The sequence below is a fragment of the Phyllobates terribilis genome, unplaced genomic scaffold, assembly GCF_046119375.1.
Source record: "Phyllobates terribilis strain yellow unplaced genomic scaffold, ASM4611937v1 Scaffold_2323__1_contigs__length_141014, whole genome shotgun sequence".
NCBI classification, from domain to species: Eukaryota; Metazoa; Chordata; class Amphibia; order Anura; family Dendrobatidae; genus Phyllobates; species Phyllobates terribilis.
Genome location: NW_027365081.1, coordinates 71,764 through 93,566, shown reverse-complemented (window position 1 = coordinate 93,566; position 21,803 = coordinate 71,764). Strand labels below are relative to the sequence as shown.

The 21,803-nt window shown below is 48.6% G+C and overlaps 1 protein-coding gene across 2 annotated transcripts in view; it reads right to left on the bottom strand.

The window, feature by feature from the left end:
• The window catches only part of LOC141246047 (microtubule-associated serine/threonine-protein kinase 1-like), a 52,484-nt gene extending 30,941 nt beyond the window's left edge, over positions 1-21,543 (bottom strand). Inside the window, exons 1-13 of one of the 2 annotated variants that reach the window (XM_073669108.1) lie at positions 21,419-21,543; positions 20,778-20,986; positions 17,948-18,086; positions 17,725-17,857; positions 17,369-17,534; positions 17,156-17,254; positions 16,779-16,937; positions 16,540-16,628; positions 16,347-16,438; positions 15,887-15,960; positions 15,506-15,598; positions 15,140-15,232; positions 14,625-14,913 (exon numbers count right to left, since the gene is read on the bottom strand). In XM_073669108.1, the coding sequence (XP_073525209.1) occupies positions 14,816-14,913; positions 15,140-15,232; positions 15,506-15,598; positions 15,887-15,960; positions 16,347-16,438; positions 16,540-16,628; positions 16,779-16,937; positions 17,156-17,254; positions 17,369-17,534; positions 17,725-17,857; positions 17,948-18,086; positions 20,778-20,986; positions 21,419-21,426 (1,452 nt within the window). In that variant the 5' untranslated portion in view covers positions 21,427-21,543 and the 3' untranslated portion in view covers positions 14,625-14,815. Of the gene's footprint in view, positions 1-14,624; positions 14,914-15,139; positions 15,233-15,505; positions 15,599-15,886; positions 15,961-16,346; positions 16,439-16,539; positions 16,629-16,778; positions 16,938-17,155; positions 17,255-17,368; positions 17,535-17,724; positions 17,858-17,947; positions 18,087-20,777; positions 20,987-21,418 lie in introns of those variants that run through there. The other variant, XM_073669107.1, reaches the window with a different exon arrangement.
• Positions 21,544-21,803: the final 260 nt, after the last annotated feature.

Sequence of the window (21,803 nt, the reverse complement as noted above, 5' to 3'; positions counted from 1 at the left end):
TTTCCTATCTTTCCTTAGTGTTTGTAGAAGTTCATAACAGTAAGTCCAGCCCAAAAATAAAACACTCTAAGGAAAAAAAATCCTGATTTCAGCATGGTGTCGGTTCAGGAGTTGGCTCAACGCCTGCAGGGACTGTCTTTGGAGGTGGCCGAGCTCCAGCAACACGTGAGTAGCTGTCCTGGAGCGCATTTTGTCGAACCGAAGGTAGGGCTTCTAGATTTTTTTTATGGTAAACGGCAAGATTTTTTTTCCTTTAAAAACGCTTGTTTATTATATTTTCGTTTAAGACCCAGATCCTCAGTGAATGAATCACAGCGCATTGGGTTTATAATGTCACTTTTGCGCAAAGAACCACAGGGATGGGCCTTTTCTCTACAACCTAATGATCCGTGTTTTAGATCTGTGGAAGATTTTTCTTCTGCTATGGGGTTGTTGTATGATGATCCTGATCGAGTCTCATCTGCTGAAACTGAATTAAGACATTTGAAGCAGGGATCAGGTGATGTGGAAAATTATTGTACATACTTCAGAAGATGGTCGGCTGAAGTGGAATGGAATGACTCAGCATTAAAATGTTTGTTTCTTGATGGTCTAGGTGAAAGGGTTAAGGATCTGCTGATTGCCTTCCCAAAACCTGGAACCTTGCAGGAGGCAATGCAATTAGCCATACGTGTGGACAGGAGACTGCGTGCTAGGAGTAATGAAGAGAAATTTACTGCTATGGCAGCTCCTAGTTTTCAGAGGGTCTGTTCGGAGGGTGGAGAACCGATGGAGATTGGGGCGATGTCACCCCACTCTCAGGAAAAAGACCGCAGGTTTGCTAAAGGATTGTGTTTTTATTGCGGTAAATCTGACCACTTTATTAAGAACTGTGTGCTTCGTTTGAACAAAGAAAAAAAAAAGAGGTCAGTTACGCCCGCATAGCGTGTTTAAACTCAAAAGGAGTATTTCTTTCTGGAAGCACCTCATTCCAGGAGGAGTTGATTGAATTTCGGGTATTTGTGGATTGTGGTTCTACACTCAATGTGATTGATGAGGGTTTTTTGGAAAAATTTAAATAAGAATCCAAACTTTTGTCATCTCCTATTTCTGTGGTTGCTGTTGATGGCTCTCCCTTGAAAGGTATTACTCACAAGGTTTTTGAATTTCCCCTCACCATTAATGGTATTCACCAAGAGAATTTGGATTTGGCGGTATTAAATAATTTGCCTTCTCCAGTGGTTTTGGGGTTACCTTGGTTAAAATTGCACAATCCTGTACTGGACTGGTCTACCAATGAAATTAAGTCTTGTAGTCCTAAGTGTTATGATAGATGTTGCAACGGTCGCATTGCGGCTGTGGAAAGAGGGGAATTACCTGTACCTATTCAGGATTTTTGGAAGGTTTTTTCTGTCTGAGGAGGAGTCGCAAGTTTTGCCTCCTCATAGGGACTATGATTGCACCATTGAGTTTGTTCCTGGAGCTACTCTTCCCAAGAGTCGCTTATTTAATCTTACTATCCCTGAGAGAAAGGCCTTGGAGGAATACATACAGACAAGCTTGGCCGCCGGTCACATTAGACCTTCTATGTCACCTGTGGCTGTTGGATTTTTTTTTGTAAAAAAAAAGGACGGCGGTTTACATCCATGTCTGGACTTAAGCGAAATTAATAAAATTACAGTACGCAATTCCTACCCACTGCCATTAATTCCTGACTTGTTCAACCAGTTAGTGGGGGCCAAGTGGTTCTCTAAGATTGATCTCCGGGGGGCATACAATTTGTTACGTATGAAGGAAGGTGATGAGTGGAAAACTGCTTTTAACACTCCAGTGGGTCATTTTGAGAATCTGGTTATGCCCTTTGGTCTTACCAACGCACCAGCGTTTTTTCAGAACCTTATTGTAACGGGTCTGGGAGGCGGAACCTCAGAGCTACTATACAAGGGGGCGGTCCTTGTAAGGGAGCGGGTGGCGACCAGGGAAGACGGGCAGGCAGTCACAGCAGGTGACCGGGACAGTCTCTGGGTGAACGGGCAGGAGGTCACGGCAAATGACCGGGGCAGTCTCTGGATGAACGGGCTGGAGGTCACGGCAAGTGACCGGGGCAGTCTCTGGATGAACGGGCTGGAGGTCACGGCAAGTGACCGGGGCAGTCTCTGGGTAAAGGGTAGGTACGACCTGTGATGGCTGAACCTCCAGGTAGGCTAGCAGGCAGATGGAAGATGTATGCTCCCAGGTGAGCAAGCGAGAGTCTCTGGATGAACGGGTGGTCACAGCATGTGACGGCGGATCTTCCAGGTAGGCAAACAGGCAGGTAGCGGAGGAGCGCTCCCAGGTGAGCGGGCAAGAGTCTCTGGAATAGCAGGTGGTCACAGCACGTGACGGCGGAGCCTCCAGGTAGGCAAGCAGGCAGGTAGCGGAGGAGCGCTCCCAGGTGAGCGGGCAGGAGTCTCTGGAATAGCAGGTGGTCACAGCACGTGACGGCGGAGCCTCCAGGTAGGCTAGCAGGCAGGTAGCAGATGTGCGCTCCCAGGTGAGCGGCCAAGCTGGTCCATAGACAGACTGACAGGAGTAGGAAGGCAGACCGTCGGACCTCAGGCTAGCAAGCAGGTAGCAGGAATATCAGGCAGGAAACAGACAGCAAACTGGCAGGACTCTGGCAGGAATCAGGCAGGTAACTGACAGGTAACTGGCAACGGGACCTGAGGGCTGAAGTAGAGTAGTGAACAGTGCAACAACATTGCTCGGGCACCTCCATTTTGGAGGAGGTGCCTTATATATGGTGAAGTCCTCCGGCCATTGGCCGGGGACTCCTTAGGACGGCGCGCGCGGCCCCTTTAAGAGGGAGGGAGCGCGCGCGCCCTAAGCACAGTGGCCGGGAAGGAGCGCGCGCTGCCAGCAGAGCGGGAGGAGGACGCCGGGCTCGGAGCAGAGAGGTGAGGGGAACAGCGTCCCTGCCTAGCAGAGGGCAGGGACGCCGACGCTACAGTACCCCCCCCTTTAGGCCCCCCCTTTTTTAGGCCAGACAGAAATTTAGCTAGGATGAGAGGGGCATGGATGTTCTCCCGGGGCTCCCACGTTCTCTCTTCAGGACCAAACCCCTTCCAATCTACTAGAAAAAAGGTCTTCCCTCTTACCCTTTTGGTGGCCAGAATGTTCTCTACCTCAGATTCGTTTTCAGCGGAAACCGGAGCAGGAGGCGTACCTGTAGACTTGGAAAAAGAGTTAAGTACCACAGGTTTGAGGAGAGATACATGGAAGGAGTTAGGGATCCGCAAGTTGGCCGGGAGTTTCAATTTATAGGCCACCGGGTTGATCTGACTGATGATTTCCAGAGGACCGATGAACCGAGGCCCTAACTTATAGGAAGGAATCTTGAGCCGGACATACTTGGACGAGAGCCAGACCTTATCCCCTGGACGGAATTGAGGAGGATCCAGACGTTTTTTGTCAGCATGTCTTTTCATACGCTCGGATGACAGAAGGAGTGCGGACCGGGTACTCTCCCATGTGGAGGAAAATTTGTTAACAAGAGATTCCGCAGCCGGATTGTCCACCGAGGTGGAGACGGGAAACGGGATCCGAGGATGCTGACCGAAGACTACAAAAAACGGGGATTTGGAGGAAGATTCGCTCTCGTGATTGTTGTACGAGAATTCGGCCCATGGCAGGAGATCCACCCAGTCAGAATGGTGGGCATTAACGAAGTGCCGGAGGTAACTGGTCAGGATCTGATTGATCCGCTCCACTTGACCATTAGACTGTGGGTGGTAAGCGGAGGAGAAGTCCAGGGTGACGTCTAGCAATTTACAAGTGGCTCTCCAGAAACGAGAAGTGAACTGTACCCCACGATCCGACACGATGTGACGGGGCAGGCCATGAAGATGGAAGATGTGGCGGATAAAGTCTTTAGCCAGCTCGGGTGCAGACGGGAGGCCTGGCAGGGGAATGAAGTGAGCCATCTTGGAAAAGCGGTCAGCGACCACCCAAATGACCGTACAACCGGCAGAGACGGGATGATCAGTTATGAAGTCCATCGCTATATGCTGCCAGGGGGCAGCAGGTACTGGCAGAGGAAGAAGGCGACCGGCTGGCAGGTGTCTCGGAACTTTGTTGCGGGCACAGGACACACAGGCAGAAACAAAGTCTATTACATCCTTGCGCAGGTTAGGCCACCAGTAGTGCCGGGAAATAAGCTGGAGGGTCTTTTTCTGACCGGCGTGGCCAGCTAGTTTAGACGAATGACCCCAGTGTAGGATCTTCTCCCGATCAGGTACTGATACGAACGTCTTACCGGGAGGGAGACGATTTAGACTCACGGGAGCCACCTGCATTACTCTGGCGGGATCGATGATATGTTTAGGTTCTTCCTCGAGATCAGATACCAGAAAGGATCGGGACAAGGCGTCTGCTTTGATGTTCTTGTCAGCCGGGCGAAAATGTAGAACAAAATCAAAGCGAGCAAAAAACAAGGACCATCGGGCTTGGCGCGGATTAAGTCTCTGGGCATGCTGGAGATAAGCCAAGTTCTTGTGGTCAGTGTAAATTATTACCGGATGAAGAGCCCCCTCGAGTAGGTAACGCCACTCCTCCAATGCCAGCTTGATGGCCAATAACTCTCGGTCTCCTATGGAATAATTGCGCTCAGAAGAGGAGAAGAGTTTGGAGAAGAAGCCGCAAGTTACCATCCTCCCGGAAGAAGATTTTTGAGTAAGTACAGCTCCGGCTCCAGAGGAGGAGGCGTCAACCTCCAGAAAGAACTGCTTGTTGCCGTCCGGACGATGCAGCACCGGGGCGGAAGAGAAGGCCTGTTTTAAGGAAAGAAAGGCCTCCTCTGCTTCGGACGGCCACTCTTTGGGATTAGTACCCTTACGGGTGAGCGCGGAAATTGGGGCAGTCCGGGAAGAGAAGTGCGGTATGAAGAGGCGGTAGTAGTTGGCGAAGCCCAGGAACCGCTGAATGGCCTTCAACCCCTCCGGTCGGGGCCATTTCTCGATGGCAGACAGTTTCTCTGGATCCATTCGTAGGCCGGTCTGAGAAATAATGTAGCCCAAAAACGGAAGCGAGGTCTGCTCAAAGAGGCACTTCTCATATTTAGCGAAGAGGTGGTTCTGCCTGAGCCTGAGCAGGACCTGACGAACGTCCCTCCGGTGAGTCTGGAGATCCGGAGAGAAGACCAAGATGTCGTCCAGGTACACCACAACGCAGGAGTAGAGAAGGTCCCGGAAGATGTCATTGACCAACTCTTGAAAGACGGCAGGAGCGTTACAGAGACCAAAGGGCATTACCAGATATTCATAGTGGCCGTCCCGGGTGTTGAATGCAGTCTTCCATTCATCCCCTTGACGGATACGGACCAGGTTGTACGCCCCACGGAGGTCCAGTTTGGTGAAGACTCTAGCCCCCCTCAGGCGATCAAATAATTCTGGAATGAGCGGAAGGGGGTACTTATTCTTCACCGTGATCTGGTTAAGGCCTCTATAGTCTATACAGGGACGGAGAGAGCCGTCCTTCTTTTTTACGAAGAAGAAGCCTGCTCCCGCCGGGGAGGTAGATTTCCGGATGAATCCCCTGGCCAAATTCTCCTCAATATATTCGGACATCGACTGGGTCTCAGCAGCGGACAATGGGTAAATACGCCCACGGGGAGGAGTAGTACCGGGTAACAGGTCGATAGGACAGTCGTATGGTCTATGAGGGGGTAATGTCTCTGCCTCCTTTTTATTAAAGACATCAGCAAATGACCAATAGGGAATCGGAAGTCCAGGTAGATTAGTTGGGGTAGGAGAAGGACGGACGGGATGAACAGGAACCAAACAAGTCTTATGACAGTCCTGTCCCCAGCGAAGGACTTCTCCGGTCTGCCAGTCAAGCACGGGTGCATGTCTCTGGAGCCAAGGTAGACCTAGTAAGAGGGCGTGAGAGAGTCCAGGCAGAACATGAAAAGAGATGCTCTCAGAATGCAGCATTCCCACCTGCAGAGTTACGGATTCGGTGATGAGTTGGATGGGACGTGGTAAGAGGCCCCCATCCACAGCAGCGACAGATAATGGTACAGCCAGAGGTTTGGTGGGAATGCGGTATTTTTCTACCAGGGACTGTGAGATAAGATTCCCGGCCGCTCCAGAGTCAAGTTGGGCTAGTTCGAAATAACGATTCTCCCCGCAGATAATAGAGACTGACAGTAGCAGAGATGGAGAGGATTTATTCTTGTCTAGGTTGACCTCTCTGAGCGAACCTAGACACAGGCGTTTCCCGACCTCTCCGGGCAGGTACGGATACGGTGCTCCTTACTGCCACAGTAGAAGCAGCTCCCTTCGGCACGGCGTAAGTCCTGACGGGTTTTGACCATCTTGGTCTGGTCGACCTGCATAGGCTCAGGAGAGTGTACCTGGGGAGAGACGGATTTCTGAAAAGTAGGAGCTAGACGTGGAAACCTCCTCTCACGGGTGACCTCTTTGGCACGCTCCTGGAACCGTAGGTCAATCCGGGTGGCAAGAGTTATTAGGTCATCGAGAGTGGTAGGAATGTCCCGACCGGCAAGTTCATCTTTAATACGGCCGGACAGACCCTCCCAGAAGACGGATACCAGAGCGTCGTTATCCCAGGCCAGCTCCGAGGCAAGGGTACGGAACCGTATGGCATATTGGCCCACGGTGAGACTTCCCTGACGGAGGCGTAGCAGAGATGATGCGGATGAGGTCTTCCGTCCGGGTTCGTCGAAGACTTTCCGGAAAGCCGTGAGAAAGGCAGGCAAGTCGGACACAAGGGGGTCTCCTCTCTCCCATAGAGGATTTAGCCAGGCCAGGGCCTCCCCGGTGAGATGGGACATGATGAAGGCAATTTTGGCCCGGTCGGAGTTAAACTGGTGGGACAGGAGTTCAAAGTGCAGGGTGCACTGATTTATGAAGCCCCGAGCCTGGGCGGAGTCGCCTCCGAAGCGAGGAGGTGCAGAAAGCCTGGGTCCGGGGTAGGATACCATGGTATTGGTGGGCAGCGGAGCTGCCGGGTTGCGAGTCATGGCACTGGCGGTGGTTGCTGGTGGAGCAGTCAGAGTGTCCAGGCGAGAATTGACATTCCGCAGGTGACCCAGGATGGACTCCTGTTGGGACCTCTGACGGGACAGTTCATGACAGAGGTCCGAGAGCGAGGGAGCTTGGGTGCCACCGGGTTCCATGGCCCGAGCAAACTGTAACGGGTCTGGGAGGCGGAACCTCAGAGCTACTATACAAGGGGGCGGTCCTTGTAAGGGAGCGGGTGGCGACCAGGGAAGACGGGCAGGCAGTCACAGCAGGTGACCGGGACAGTCTCTGGGTGAACGGGCAGGAGGTCACGGCAAATGACCGGGGCAGTCTCTGGATGAACGGGCTGGAGGTCACGGCAAGTGACCGGGGCAGTCTCTGGATGAACGGGCTGGAGGTCACGGCAAGTGACCGGGGCAGTCTCTGGGTAAAGGGTAGGTACGACCTGTGATGGCTGAACCTCCAGGTAGGCTTGCAGGCAGATGGAAGGTGTATGCTCCCAGGTGAGCAAGCGAGAGTCTCTGGATGAACGGGTGGTCACAGCATGTGACGGCGGATCTTCCAGGTAGGCAAACAGGCAGGTAGCGGAGGAGCGCTCCCAGGTGAGCGGGCAAGAGTCTCTGGAATAGCAGGTGGTCACAGCACGTGACGGCGGAGCCTCCAGGTAGGCAAGCAGGCAGGTAGCGGAGGAGCGCTCCCAGGTGAGCGGGCAGGAGTCTCTGGAATAGCAGGTGGTCACAGCACGTGACGGCGGAGCCTCCAGGTAGGCTAGCAGGCAGGTAGCAGATGTGCGCTCCCAGGTGAGCGGCCAAGCTGGTCCATAGACAGACTGACAGGAGTAGGAAGGCAGACCGTCGGACCTCAGGCTAGCAAGCAGGTAGCAGGAATATCAGGCAGGAAACAGACAGCAAACTGGCAGGACTCTGGCAGGAATCAGGCAGGTAACTGACAGGTAACTGGCAACGGGACCTGAGGGCTGAAGCAGAGTAGTGAACAGTGCAACAACATTGCTCGGGCACCTCCATTTTGGAGGAGGTGCCTTATATATGGTGAAGTCCTCCGGCCATCGGCCGGGGACTCCTTAGGACGGCGCGCGCGGCCCCTTTAAGAGGGAGGGAGCGCGCGCGCCCTAAGCACAGTGGCCGGGAAGGAGCGCGCGCTGCCAGCAGAGCGGGAGGAGGACGCCGGGCTCGGAGCAGAGAGGTGAGGGGAACAGCGTCCCTGCCTAGCAGAGGGCAGGGACGCCGACGCTACACTTATTAGTGACATCCTAAGACCGTTGATCGGTAAGAATGTGGTGGTGTATTTGGATGACATTTTGATTTTTGCGCCGGATCTGGAGTCTCATTGGCAGAGCGTACGTGAGGTATTGCAGTTGTTAAGCTACAATTCACTTTTTGCTAAGCTGGAGAAATGTGAGTTCGCTGTGCAGAGAATTAGTTTTTCGGGCTACATTATCTCCAGCGAGGGCTTTGAGATGGACCCGGTGAAGGTTCAGGCTGTGCAGGAATGGCCTAGGCCTATTGGTTTGAAACCTATACAGAGATTTTTGGGTTTCGCCAATTATTACAGAAAATTCATTAAGAATTTTTCTAGAATTGTCAAGCCGCTGACCGATCTCACCAGGAAAGGTGCGAATACGGTTCAGTGGACTACTGAGGCCATTGAAGCTTTTGTGTATCTCAAGGAGAGGTTCAGTTCTGCCCCCATGCTTAAGCAACCTGATGAGACCAAGCCTTTTTTGGTCGAGGTTGATGCTTCTTCGGTGGGGGTCGGCGCTGTTTTGTCTCAGGAAAACAAGGATGGAGTACATACCTGTGCTTTTTTTTCAAAAAAATTCTGAGACAGAACTTAATTATGATGTCGGTAATCGGGAATTGCTGGCTATTAAACTCACATTTGAACATTGGCGTCATCTCTTGGAAGCTGCTAAATTTCCCATTCAGGTTTTTACTGATCATTAGAATCTGATCTATCTTGATGCTGCCAAGCGCTTGAATGCCCGTCAAGCTAGGTGGGCACTTTTTTTTTCGCGGTTTAATTTTTCTGTTACTTACATCCCGGGTACCAAGAATGTAAAAGCTGATGCTTTATCTCGCAGTTTTTCTCCCATGGTTGGTACCGAGGAGGAGGAGAGCATTTTACAGGAAGGTGTTGTGATTGCTGCATTGGACTCCGTTTTGGAAGATGGGATTCTGAAAGTCCAGGAGGATGCCCCATGTAACACTCCCCATGGGAGGTTGTTTGTGCCTAGGAACTTTAGGAGAGATTTGTTTGTGGAGTGTCATGAGTCTTGGTTGGCAGGTCATCCAGGAATTTCGGAGACCAAGAGACTTGTAGGTCGCAGTTTTTGGTGGCCTGGGTGGCAGAAGGAAGTCATTAAGTGGGTGCGTCAATGTACTGTGTGTGCTAGATCTAAGTCTTCACATGCTCCTGCTGCGGGGTTGCTTTGCCCTCTGGAGGTTCCTAGTGCTCCTTAGACGCATCTTGCTATGGATTTTATTACTGACCTTCCTGCCTCTGAGGGTTTCACTGTTATCTGGGTGGTCGTGGACCATTTTAGCAAGATGTGTCACTTGGTTCCCTTCATCAAACTGCCCTGCGCCAGGACACTCGCTAAGGCTTTTGTTAAAGAAATTGTCAGGCTCCATGGCGTTCCTACCGACATTGTTTCCGATAGGGGACCTCAGTTCGTGGCTCGTTTTTGGCGTGCCTTTTGTGACAGGTTGGGAGTCCATTTGTCATTTTCATCTGGTTATCATCCTGAGTCTAATGGACAGACAGAAAGAAAGAAACAGGATGTTGAACAGTTTTTGCGTTGTTTTGTGGCTGACAATCAAGAGGGGTGGTCTGAGTTTCTGCCACTGGCTGAATTTGCTCTTAACAACCATACATCCTCTTCTGCTGGGTGTTCTCCTTTTTTTTGTTGTACTGGGAGACATCCGTCATTTGGGTCATTCTCCAAATTGGTATCGGTTGTGCCGGAGGAGGAGAATTTTTCCAGTGATTTGGAGAGAGTTTGGACTGATGTACGTCGTAACCTTCAAGAGGCTAACAAAAAATCCAAGAGGTACTTTGACAGGAAAAGTCAAGAGGTTTTGTTTACTGTTGGTGACATGGTTTGGTTGTCCTCTAGGAATCTGCGGTTGAGGATTCCTTCTAAGAAATTGGGCCCGAAGTTTGTAGGTCCATTTAAGGTGCTTCAGGTAGTTAACCAATCTGCTGTTAGGTTGGAGGTTCCTACCTCCTGGAAGATTAATCCGGTGTTCCATGTTTCCTTATTGAAAAAAGCTGATAGGGACGCCACTGTCACAGTTCCTCCGATGGAGGAAGACGGTGAATATGAAATTTCTCGCATTCTTAATTCTAGATGGCATAGAGGGAGATTGCAGTATCTCGTCGCTTGGAAAGGTTTCGGTCCCGAGGATAACTCCTGGGTAAGGGCGGATGGTGTCTCTGCTCCTAGACTTGTCGGAGCGTTTCACAGGAGGTTTCTTGATAGACCTGGGCCTGGAGGATCCGGAGGATCCTCATAGAGGAGAGGGTACTGTTAGAACCCTCCTGTTAGTTTTTTCTATTTTGCTGGTCACATGACTTTTTGCCTATATAATCCAGCTCCGCCCTCCTGGCCTTGCTGGACTTCAGTGTTACTTTTACTCTTAAGCTAGCCAGGTGCCTTGTACCTTACTCTGTAGTTTGCTTGGTCTTTTGACCACTAGTACTTCTGTTTGTTTGTTTGTCTTTGCTCTGCTACAATTTCTGCTAGGAGGTGTCCAACTATATCCCAGTCCTTAGTTCTTGTAGGGACCCCTCCCTTATATCTATAGGTCTGCGTTCAGACTAGCCGAGGACTTAGGCGGGTCTGTTCACAAGGAACAGGTCCCCCGCTGCATCGTAGGGAATCAGCTTAGTCCTATTGTAGGGACAGTTTTCCTTTCTTTCCTTAGTGTTTGTAGCAGTTCATAACAATCAGGAAGCGTATACCCATGTCTGGGTGTGAAACGGTGCAAGGGAATACTCCTCCCAAGAAAAGACACTGGATTTGAGTTTGTTACGCTGCTATCATTCGGTGGTGTTGAGAAATCTTGCCCAATCAAGGCCTTGTTCCAGGCCTAGAGTCAGCCTGTCAGCATTTTCAGTTGACAGGCGGATGCGCTTATCAGTTATAATTCCACCAGCGGCACTAAAAACTCGCTCTGATAAAACGCTGGCGGCAAGGCAGGCCAGGACCTCCAAGGCATAGAGAGTCATTTCATTCCAAGTATCCAGCTTGGATACCAAATAATTATAAGGCACAGAGGAATCACGGAGGACGTTGGTACGGTCGGCAAGGTACTCCCTCATTATCTTCCCAAACTTTGCACTCCTTGTGAGAGTACCCCATGCCTCAGGGCCTGTACGATGGGAGGGGCTGAGAAAACTCTCCCAGAACTTTGACAGTGTTCCCCTGCCTCTGCTGAATTGAAGTTGTGTCTCTCTCGGCTGTACTCCTTGGTTGTCCAACGAAGTGTGCCCTCTGCCGCCACCATTTTCAGATGGGAATTTTCTTAATAGTCCCGCAACAAGGGCCTTCTGGTAGTGCCCCATTTTTGTAGACCTGTCTGCCTCAGGAATAAGAGATATAAAGTTCTCCTTGTAGCGTGGGTCTAGAAGTGTCACCAACCAGTAATGACTGTCACCCAAAATTTTGAGAACGCGAGGGTCATGGGAAAGGCAGCGTAACATAAACTCAGCCATGTGTGCCAGACTACTAACAGGCAAGACTTCCGTGTCCTCACCAAGAGGATGACTGACCATGCTCTCCTCCTCCTCCTCTGTGTCCTCTGGCCATCCATGCTGAACAGACGGTATGACAACTGTGCAGGTAGTACCATCTATAGTGCATGAAACTAGCTCCTGTCCTTTCTCCTCCTCCTCCTCTTCCTCATTATTACCCAATCCACGTTGGAATGAGATGAGGCTGGGCTGTGTGTAATCACCCTGTATGGTTCCTTGCTCCATCTCATCGTGTTCCGCCTGCAATGCATCCTCTTTGATTGTAAGCAGAGAGCGTTTCAGAAGACAGAGAAGCGGCATGGTGATGCTAATTATGGCGTCATTGCCGCTCACCATCTTGGTGGAGTCCTCAAAGTTTTGGAGGATGGTACATATGTCTGACATACATGTCCACTCCTGAGGTCTTATGTGTGGAGTCTGAATTGAATACCGACGGCCTTGTTGATGCTGGTACCCAACAACTCCCCTCTTCTGCTCACAAATCCTTCCCAACATGTGCAGTGTAGAGTTCCAACGCGTGGGGACATCACACACCAGTCTGTGAGCCGGAAGCAGCAAACACTGCTGAAACACGGCAAGGGCGGTGGAAGCTGTAGGTGACTTTCTAAAATGGGTCTGAAAGACCCTGCATCTTGTTGTTCAGGGAACCTTGGAGGCACCAGAAGCTTCAAAAACCTGTCTGCTGCTATGACAAGGCTTTTTTGCCGCTGCTCTTTTAACCTGACGTAATTGCCTGTAAGTTCCCTTATCAGCACGCACACGTGTGTACTGTGAATCAGCTACATACTTCTTGATTGTGCGATGATCAGGATGAAGTGTCTTGGCAATGTTGATTGTAGTCATGCCTTGACCTAAACACTCCACAATTTGTTGCTTCTCAGCAGCCGACATATCCTTTTTCTTTCCCATTTTGGCAGAAAATGTAGGCTGCTTAATAATGTGGGACAGCCTTCTTAAGTAGTCTTGCCTTTCATTGGACACACCTACCAAACTAATTAGCACAGGTGTCTGCAATTGTTTACAGTGATATAAAGAGCCCTGACTCACATCACCATCAATGAGTTTAACTGACAAATAAAAAAATTCTTACCTTATCACTCCTAAACACTTTTTGCATAATAATTTGGAACACAGTGTACATGTGCTTTTCCACAAAACACCAGTGGTTCACGTAGTGAATCTTACAGTTCTAACTTGCCAACCGTGGTCTGTATGGAGTTGTTCAATAAAGGGCCCAAAATTATGATAACATAGACGTGAGAGGTCTCTATGAATAGGAATTCCTAAGTATTTGATACCCTGTGAGGGCCAGGCAAAGGGAAAGTTGGACTGGATTGAATCCTGTATGGATTTGGGGAGGGAGACATCAAGGGCCTCAGACTTCGCTGCATTGATTTTAAAATTTGACCATGTAACAAAGTGATCTATTTAAGCCATAACAGCAGGGATGGATATATGTGATTGAGTGATATATACTAGGACATCATCAACAAATGCAGAGCACTTGTACTCGGTGCCTCCCACCTCAATCCACCTAATATTGGGGTTATGGCAAATTGATGAGAGCAGGTGCTCCGTCACTAGGATGTATAAGAGAGGGGACAGAGGACATCCCTGCCTTGTCCCATTGGTGATTATGAAAGGTGATGAAAATGTTCCATTTATCTTCAGCCTAGGTGACGTATTGCGATACAGGACCGTGATTTGAGCTATAAAAGGGTCCCCTAGACCCCTACCCCAAGCTTTTTAAGAGAATAATATATGGCGTGCCAGGAGACTCTATGGAATGCTTTCTCAGCATCCAACAAGTGTATCTAATTACAAATTTTTAACTGCATCTAGCCCAGGAAATACTTTGTGCCTAGTAGCAGTGTCTGCCAGTCAGCGGATTATCCCAGCTGTAAAGCAAGCTACACCACCTGTAGTTTGGACACTTAATTTTTTCAAAGGAAATGGTTCATGCCCCCGGGACACTCAGTGAAGAGCATCGGGGAGGCACCCCAAGGCACAGGGGCTGGGACAGGCGGTAGGACGCCTTGCGGTGGACCTCCAAGCTCGATCCTTATAAAAGCTTTTTAACTGCAGCAGCTTTAGTGGACGGTACTGGAGCTGGAATTACCGCGGCTGCTGGCATGAGACTTGCCCTCCAATAGATCCTTGTAAAAGGATTTAAAGTGTATTCATTCAAATTAGAGAGACAATTTAAATTAAAAAGCTTAGACCTGCCTCCACCGCAGGGGGGCTCGCTCGACCCACCAGCGGACAGGCACCAGTATTGGGAGAGGGGGGCTGGCCTTCAGAGTCCACCGCGGCTCTGGCACAAACCCAGCGACACGGAGGTCGCACGGGCAGGAACGGACTGGCCGTGTCGGCTTCGCACTTTTTTGGTTTTACAAGGGCATGACATGCCTATATCTACTTTTACTCCTCAACCTCTTTTCTTTTCGCATGACTATATGTGCTTGTCACTTTTCCATGTGTTAGTTGTGTCTTCTGAGCAGTTTGTCAGCTTTTGGACACCTTTGAAGGTGTTTTCTATGTGTTTCTATGTGTTTTAGTTTGCCTGCCATTGGTTTTAACGGTGTTCGACGAACCGAACCGAACTCGAACACTACGGGGGTGGCTCAACACTAGTTACAATTAATCAGTTACAATTAGTTAGTTACAATTAGTCAGTTACAATTAGTTGTGAGTTTAAGATGAAAAGGAATCAGAGCAACAGCAACAGCTTTTAGTTATTATGTTTTAATTGATAATAGGATACAAGGTTAAGGGATGAACAAAACCAGGAACATTATCAATGGACAAAATCATAGTCATGAAGACAGCCGAAGTCAGATACCGGGTGATCAGTAAAAGCCAAGTCAGGCGAGCAGCATGAATACCGCGGAGCCTGGTGACAGAAGCAAAACATGTCCGGGTAAAGATGTTCAAGTCAGAAGGCCACAGGAAGCTGGTGAAGGTCCTTCTATACAGGTCCAGCAGTGATGGTAGATCTGCTGGACTTCAGGGCGCTGGATGCCGAGGTTTCCCGTCTTTTAGATGATTCTGGGGGAACGGTGACAACATGGAAGTAAGCGAGCAGCCATGGATAGTCCACGCCGGCAGTATGATATCAAGCGGCGGAAGATGGAACCTATGAGAAGAGATGTAACATCATTGTAAGTAAGGGGACTTCATATTAGAGGACACTACTGTGTTGTCACTGTGACAGGACGGTAGAGGAATCTTATCCACACTGAGGTGCGGGATCATTGTCAGCCATCATACATGTGACAATCCCACCACTGACAGATGACATCTGCTCCTCATGAATTATTCTCACTGACATCACACAACATGGAGCTGATTCTCACACTTACCTCGTCTCCTTCCCCTCTTTTCTTCAATTTCTGAGGTTTGTTGCTCTATACTCAGATTTATTGCAGATTTTATTTCCTCATTAGCTGGAATTTCTGATCAGAAAGTAAAAAAAAACAAAAAACACAGTAACAATATATCCTTTCGGAACTGCTTTGTATCTATAATGTAAGTGATGTGGCTCCATATTACATGATACTACTGTGCGGTCACAGTGTCCGGACGGCAGAGGAATCTCATCACACTGAGGTGCGGGATCATCGTCAGCCATCATACATGTGACAATCCAATCACTGACAGATGACATCTGCTCCACATGAATTATTCTCACTGACATCACACAATATGGGGCTGATTCTCACACTTACCTCGTCTCTTTTCCACCTTTTCTTTATTTTTTGAGGTTTGTTGCTCTATAAGTAAATATAGCGAAGATTTTCTTTTCTCGTGAGATGGAAATCCTGATCAGAAAATGTAAAAAAGTCAGTAACAATATATTCTTATAGGATCTACTTTGTATCTTTCCTGTGTATAGGATAATTATTCTAGTCCTGTCGCCTATAGATCTGGTAATCTGGAAACACTGTACAAAATTAGGGAAATAGAGATGCAGTATGGGCCTATGGGCAACATCATTGGGATCCATGACACATGCATAACATAGGAGACCAATAGAAGAAAAACCATGTGGAAATATTTGAGCCTTGAAGTAAACATTCTAATTTTTCGTGCTGTAGACATGTACATACCCGATAATGGGGGCGAGGATGGCAAGCTGCTAATAGCATCGTCTCTATTACATACGGGAAAAGATCCTTTCTGCCTGTTTTGAAGAAGATAAGCGTGTAAAGAAGGGGTTGCCTCACTAGAATAACACCGATTATAAAAGACCTATTAGGATATGAGAGTCATAGTAGGCAAGGTTTCCTGCTCAAAACTACCTACTATAGAACGAAGCAAAAATGAATTGCTAAGAATGGCATGTAGTAGTACTACATCTCTCCTACAGTGTGGGCAGCAGTAAAAAAGCAACACTGGCTGTACATATGGGCTATTATCACCAGCGGTTTCAGTAGCCAAAAGCACAATGACCACTAACCATGGGTTGATGGATGCTGCATTTGATATTATGGTACTTATGTAACATATTTGGGGTCGTGCACATGTATCAGCCTGGAGCTCCCACTAATGACCCTATAAACTACTAACTTTTCTGAGATGTTTTCACTGGATGCTGGGGTACACTCTGGAGGGGACTTGGGATCCTCATCGTTGATCGTACTGGTAGCGGTGGTAGAGAGCTAAATGTGGACAAAAAGAAGATATGAAATACTTTTTTTATACTTTTAGAGGTCTTTTTTTTTTTTTTTACATATTTTGCATTTATTGATCTCATACTTACTTTAGAAAACCATTCAGAAGATGATATAAAATTTTGGAAAGCAAGACACTCATGCTCTGAGACCAGATGTTTGATTATATCAGAGAAATCTACAAGACATAGATAATGAAGTATTATTAGAGGTTGTCAATATAACACAGTCACCATTTATCACTAATATTATTGGGAAACAATTGTCTCATATTATGGAAGACGAGACAAACAGACGTTTAGTCTAGATGACGTCTTTTTCTACTTACTGAAAGAGGAGCTTGAACTGATAGAGGAGCTTGTACTGTTAGAGGAGCTTGTGTCCATGTCTGACACAAGCTGAGAAACGTACTCTGTCTTCTGACTTCCAAGGTTGTCAAAGTCTAAGTCACTTAGGAATGGATGACCCTTGATCTCAAATGCTCCTGCTGGAAAATACAAAATAAAAGTGTTGCAGATATTGTCACAGACTGCTCCATATCTGAACAGTTTAACTTAATCTGAACTAATGACATAACTGAGCCACCCATGAGAGAAATAGACTGAAATAGAGAAATGGAGAACTAGAAATGGATGAGCTGATAGAGGAGTGCTGATACTCATGGACATGAGCGATATGTCCTAGTTGTATTAAGTAAATTGTTACCTGTCCCAAGTCTATGTGCAGGATTTTTTCTGAGCAGTTTGGTGATGAGATTCTGAGCAAGAAAGGGAGGAACGGGATAACGATCCCAAACTACGTCTCCTGTTATATAGAAAATTACAGAAAAAAAACTCTTTATTGGACTGTAAGATAAAGCAAAGGAAATAACTAAACCAATGTAACCAATCAAAGCAATGATTGGATTATTCTACTTACCAGAGACAACATTTTTATAAAGCTCAGTTCGGGAATCCCCATAAAATGGTACAAATCCCACAAGAAATTCATATAGTATGATCCCCATTGACCACCAGTCAATAGGTCTTCCATAGCCATTTTTCAGGATGACCTCTGGGGCTAGGTAACTTGGGGTGCCACAGGACTGTAAATCAACAAAAGAAAGAGATGAGATTGATGATAGCATTATTTTAACATGTTCTCGCCATGAAAACGTAATGACAGAAGATGAAATATCAGTGGAAAAGTTCTATAGAAATGAAGAATGTAGAGAAGAAGCAATAGTGTGATGAGATTTGTAAAGAACAAGCTGGGTTTCTGTAAGTGATGCTGACCTCATCGTCCAGGAACTCTCTGGTGATGTCCCCTGCTAATTGCTTGTAGATGTTGGTTTTTGGTATCATGACACCAACTTTTGAAATCCCAAAATCGGTAACTTTAATGTGTCCAGAAGATGTTATCAGGAGGCTGTGAACGAAAAGATGGTTTTAGCCTCACAGGCCATGTGATAATAAAGGATAATTTTCCTTCCCTTATTATACTAAAAAGGGCACTTACTTGCTTGGCTTCAGGTCTCTGTGCACCACACCATAGCTGTGCAGGTATTCCACAGCAAGAACCGCTTCTGCAAAGTACAAGCGGGCCAAGGGGACAGGTAAAGGACCCCTGGTGTTTAGAAGGGTCCGACAGTCTCCACCTATAGAAAAAAAGGAAATATGACAGGTGAGGGGTTTATAAAGCAATTCACCATGATGTATAATAAGAAGTGAGCAGAGATATTGTTCAGGAGAGAATGTATACACATATAATGTCTAGTGCACGTAATATTGGTCTAAAGTGAGGGGAGCCAGGCCACAGCCCCCTACTCGATATGATGGCGCCCACAGTCCCTCCACTCAATATAATGTCCCCACTCAGTATGATGGCCCTCATAGCCCCTCACACAGAATTTGGACCCTAACACAGAATGGGGACCGCTACACATAATAAGGACCTCCACAGCACACTACTCAGAATTATTATGGCCCTTACCAACCCCACCATGGGCGTACCCACCGTGGGCCAGGGGGGGGGGCAGCTGCCCCCCCCTTAAAGCAGGCACACAAGCCGCACACCAGGGCCGGCGTCAGCACCCGGCGCACGCAGGCAAACGCCGTGGCCCTGACAAGGCGGGGGGGCCCCTCATCGTCAGCGCCCGCTCCCCCCCGCTTGCTCAGGGCCCCGGCACCCAGCACAATGCTTACCCCTCCCCGTGCCTCCGCAGCAGCTCCTGAATCCTCCCCGGCTGCTGCACTGTGACGTCTCAGGTCAGAGGGCGCGGTGACGTCTTTACACCGCGCTTTCTCCTGAGCAGTCACAGCGCAGAGTGGGATGAGGCCGGCGACGCTGGAGTCCAGAGCAGCGGCAGCAGGTGAGATGTGAGGTGAGTATTTGATTTTTTTTTTATTATATGGAGGCCTGTGGCAATATAAGGGAGGGGGGGTGAGGTGGGGGCCTGTGACATCCTGCATGGGGCATTATAAGGGGAGGGAGTGTGTGTGACATCCTGCATGGGGCATTATAAGGGGGGGTGACATCCTGCATGGGGCATTGTAAGGCGGGTGTGACATCCTGCATGGGGCATTATATGGGGGTGTGTGACATCCTGCATGGGGTATTATAAGGGAGGGGGGGTGTGACATCCTGCGTGGGTCATTATAAGGGAGGGGGGTGTGACATACTGCATGGGGCATTATAAGGAAGGGGGGTGTCATCCTGCATGGGGCATTATAAGGTGGGGTGACATCCTACATGGGGCATTATATGGGGGGGAACAGCCTGCATGGGGCATTATGTGGGGGGAACAGCCATTCATGGGGCATTATGTGGGGGAACAGCCTGCGTGGGGCATTATTCGGGGGGGAACAGCCTGCATGAGGCATTATGTGTGGGGAACAGCCTGCATGGAGCGTTATATGGGGGCCAGTATTCTGTATGGAGCGTTATATGGGAGCCAGTATTCTGTATGGAGCGTTATATGGGGGCCAGTATTCTGTATGGAGCGTTATATGGGGGCCAGTATCCTGCATGGAGCGTTTTATGGGGGCCCGTATCCTGCATGCAGCGTTATATGGGGGCAAGTGTCCTGCATGGAGCATTATATGGGGGACAGTATCCTGTATGGAGTGTTATATGGGGGCCAGTATTCCGTATGGAGCCTTATATGGGGGCCAGTATCCTGCATGGAGGGTTATATGGGGCCAGTATCCTGCCTGGAGCGTTATATGGGGGCCAGTATTCTGTATGGAGCGTTATATGGGGGCCAGCATCCTGTATGGAGCATTATATGGGAGCCAGTATTCTGTATAGAGCGTTATATGGGCGCCAGTATTCTGTATGGAGCGTTATATGGGGGCCAGTATCCTGTATGGAGCGTTATATGGGGGTCAGTATTCCGTATGGAGCATTTTATGGGGGCCAGTATCCTGTATGGAGCATTTTATGGGGGCCAGTATACTATGTGGAGCGATTTACCGGTTTCTGAGCTATTGTGGAATTTACAATAGATATCGCTCATGTAATGTAAGAAGTGAAATCTTCAGCATTGTACTATATATATATATTTCTCTTCGGTATCTGTGACCATGGCTTGCCCCCCCCTAGTTTTGATCCTGGGTACGCCCATGAACCCCACCACTCAGTATTATGGCCCTCACCAGCTCTCCAATCAGTGTCATGGACCCCACCAGCTCCACCCACCACTATTATGGCCCCCACCAGCCCCACCACTCAGTATTATGCCCTCACCAGCCTTCCATCAGTATCATGGCCCACACCAGCCCCTAAATCAGTATCATGGCCCACACCAGCTCCCCAAATCAGTATGATTGGCTCCCTCCAGCCTCCCATACAGTATTATGGCCCCTAAAAATACTGACATTAAAAAAAACACTACTCAACTGGCCCTGTTCCCCCAGCATGCTGCTCTTGTCTGTGCAGTGGGAGTACTGAGACTCCACACTACTGGTTTGAGGCTGTGATGACTTTGTGGCTGCAGTGCACAGAATCACCAGCACAGGCTGAAGGGTGGATCAGGAGCTTTCGGCTGCCTCATCCACCATTCTATTCAACCGTATCCACACTCTGAGGATACGGATACCGCTGAAATTGTGATGACAGGCGGAGGGATGGGGCCCAGTACCAAGTGGCGCTGGGCCCCCTTAGACTCATGGGTCCCATAGCAGCCCTGCAGACAGATTAATAAATTATCAGGCATCTTGGTAAAATATAAGCTCTAGTAAATGCTCTGTGGGAATGTAACCAACCACTTGGATAAATCTTAATACTATGAGCGGTGATAAGATGTCAGCAGACATGGGTTGAGTATAATACAATGTACGTGTCCTACCTCCTACATACTCCATGACCATACACAGGTGAGATCTAGTAGGGAAGGAGCAGAGCATGGAGACCACAAAGGGACAATCAGCGAATGTTAAGATGTCCCTCTCCTGAAAGGCCCATTCCACCTTTTTAGGAGTATTCAGTTTCCACTTGTCCATTTTCTTCATTGCAAAGACCTGGTGTGAGTCTTTATGGTTCGCTAAGTAGATGGACCTGGAGGGAAGGAGAATCCATGGGTTATAATGAATCCTTATGAACAGTCCATCTATAGAAGTCTTTCTATGATCTTTTGTACTAATTCTCGAAGTCCGGCCGTCACTGGAAATACATTTCTAGAAATGCATAAAATAGCTCTACATAGATCACCTATGGGAGGTCTGCACATCGCTAGATCTGTCGGGGTCCTCACCCAGGTCACATTAGAGATGAGAGAATCTATTCAGATTCTTCTTGGGCAGATTCGCTATATTTGACCAACAGATACAATTCTGTCCAAGTAAAATTAGTCTAAATTGAAATTCCTCCAATTGTCGTAAGAATAAGTTGATTATGCTCCTCCCGTACCCCAAGGCATCATAAATGGAGGGGAAGAAAGTAGTTAAATAATAATGGAACACATTCTACCCCCCTGTCCTAGGCTCTCACCTGTCCATCACTGCAGTCCTCTGTCCTCTGTGCCAGTCTTTGGTTGTTCTGGCGCCCCCTTCTGGTGCTGAGGACAGTGATTGGACTCACATGGTCATGGTAGAGGATGTGGGTGCAGAAGTCATTGACGTCAGTATCGTGTCAATCCTCACATGACCGTGTGCAGCCAATTACTCTTATCAGCTCCATAATGGAGCCGCCCCGAAAAAAACTAAGTGCAGCGAGGAGGAGGACAGGGAAGCTGTGGAGGAGGAGGCAGCACAAGAACAGATGAGGGGCTAGGACAGGGGAATGGAAGAGATTAGATTATTTTATCCCTTTCCTTAAGGGTTTGTGCCCATATTAAGTATTTACAGCAGGAATTTCTGCACCATATTTGCATCTC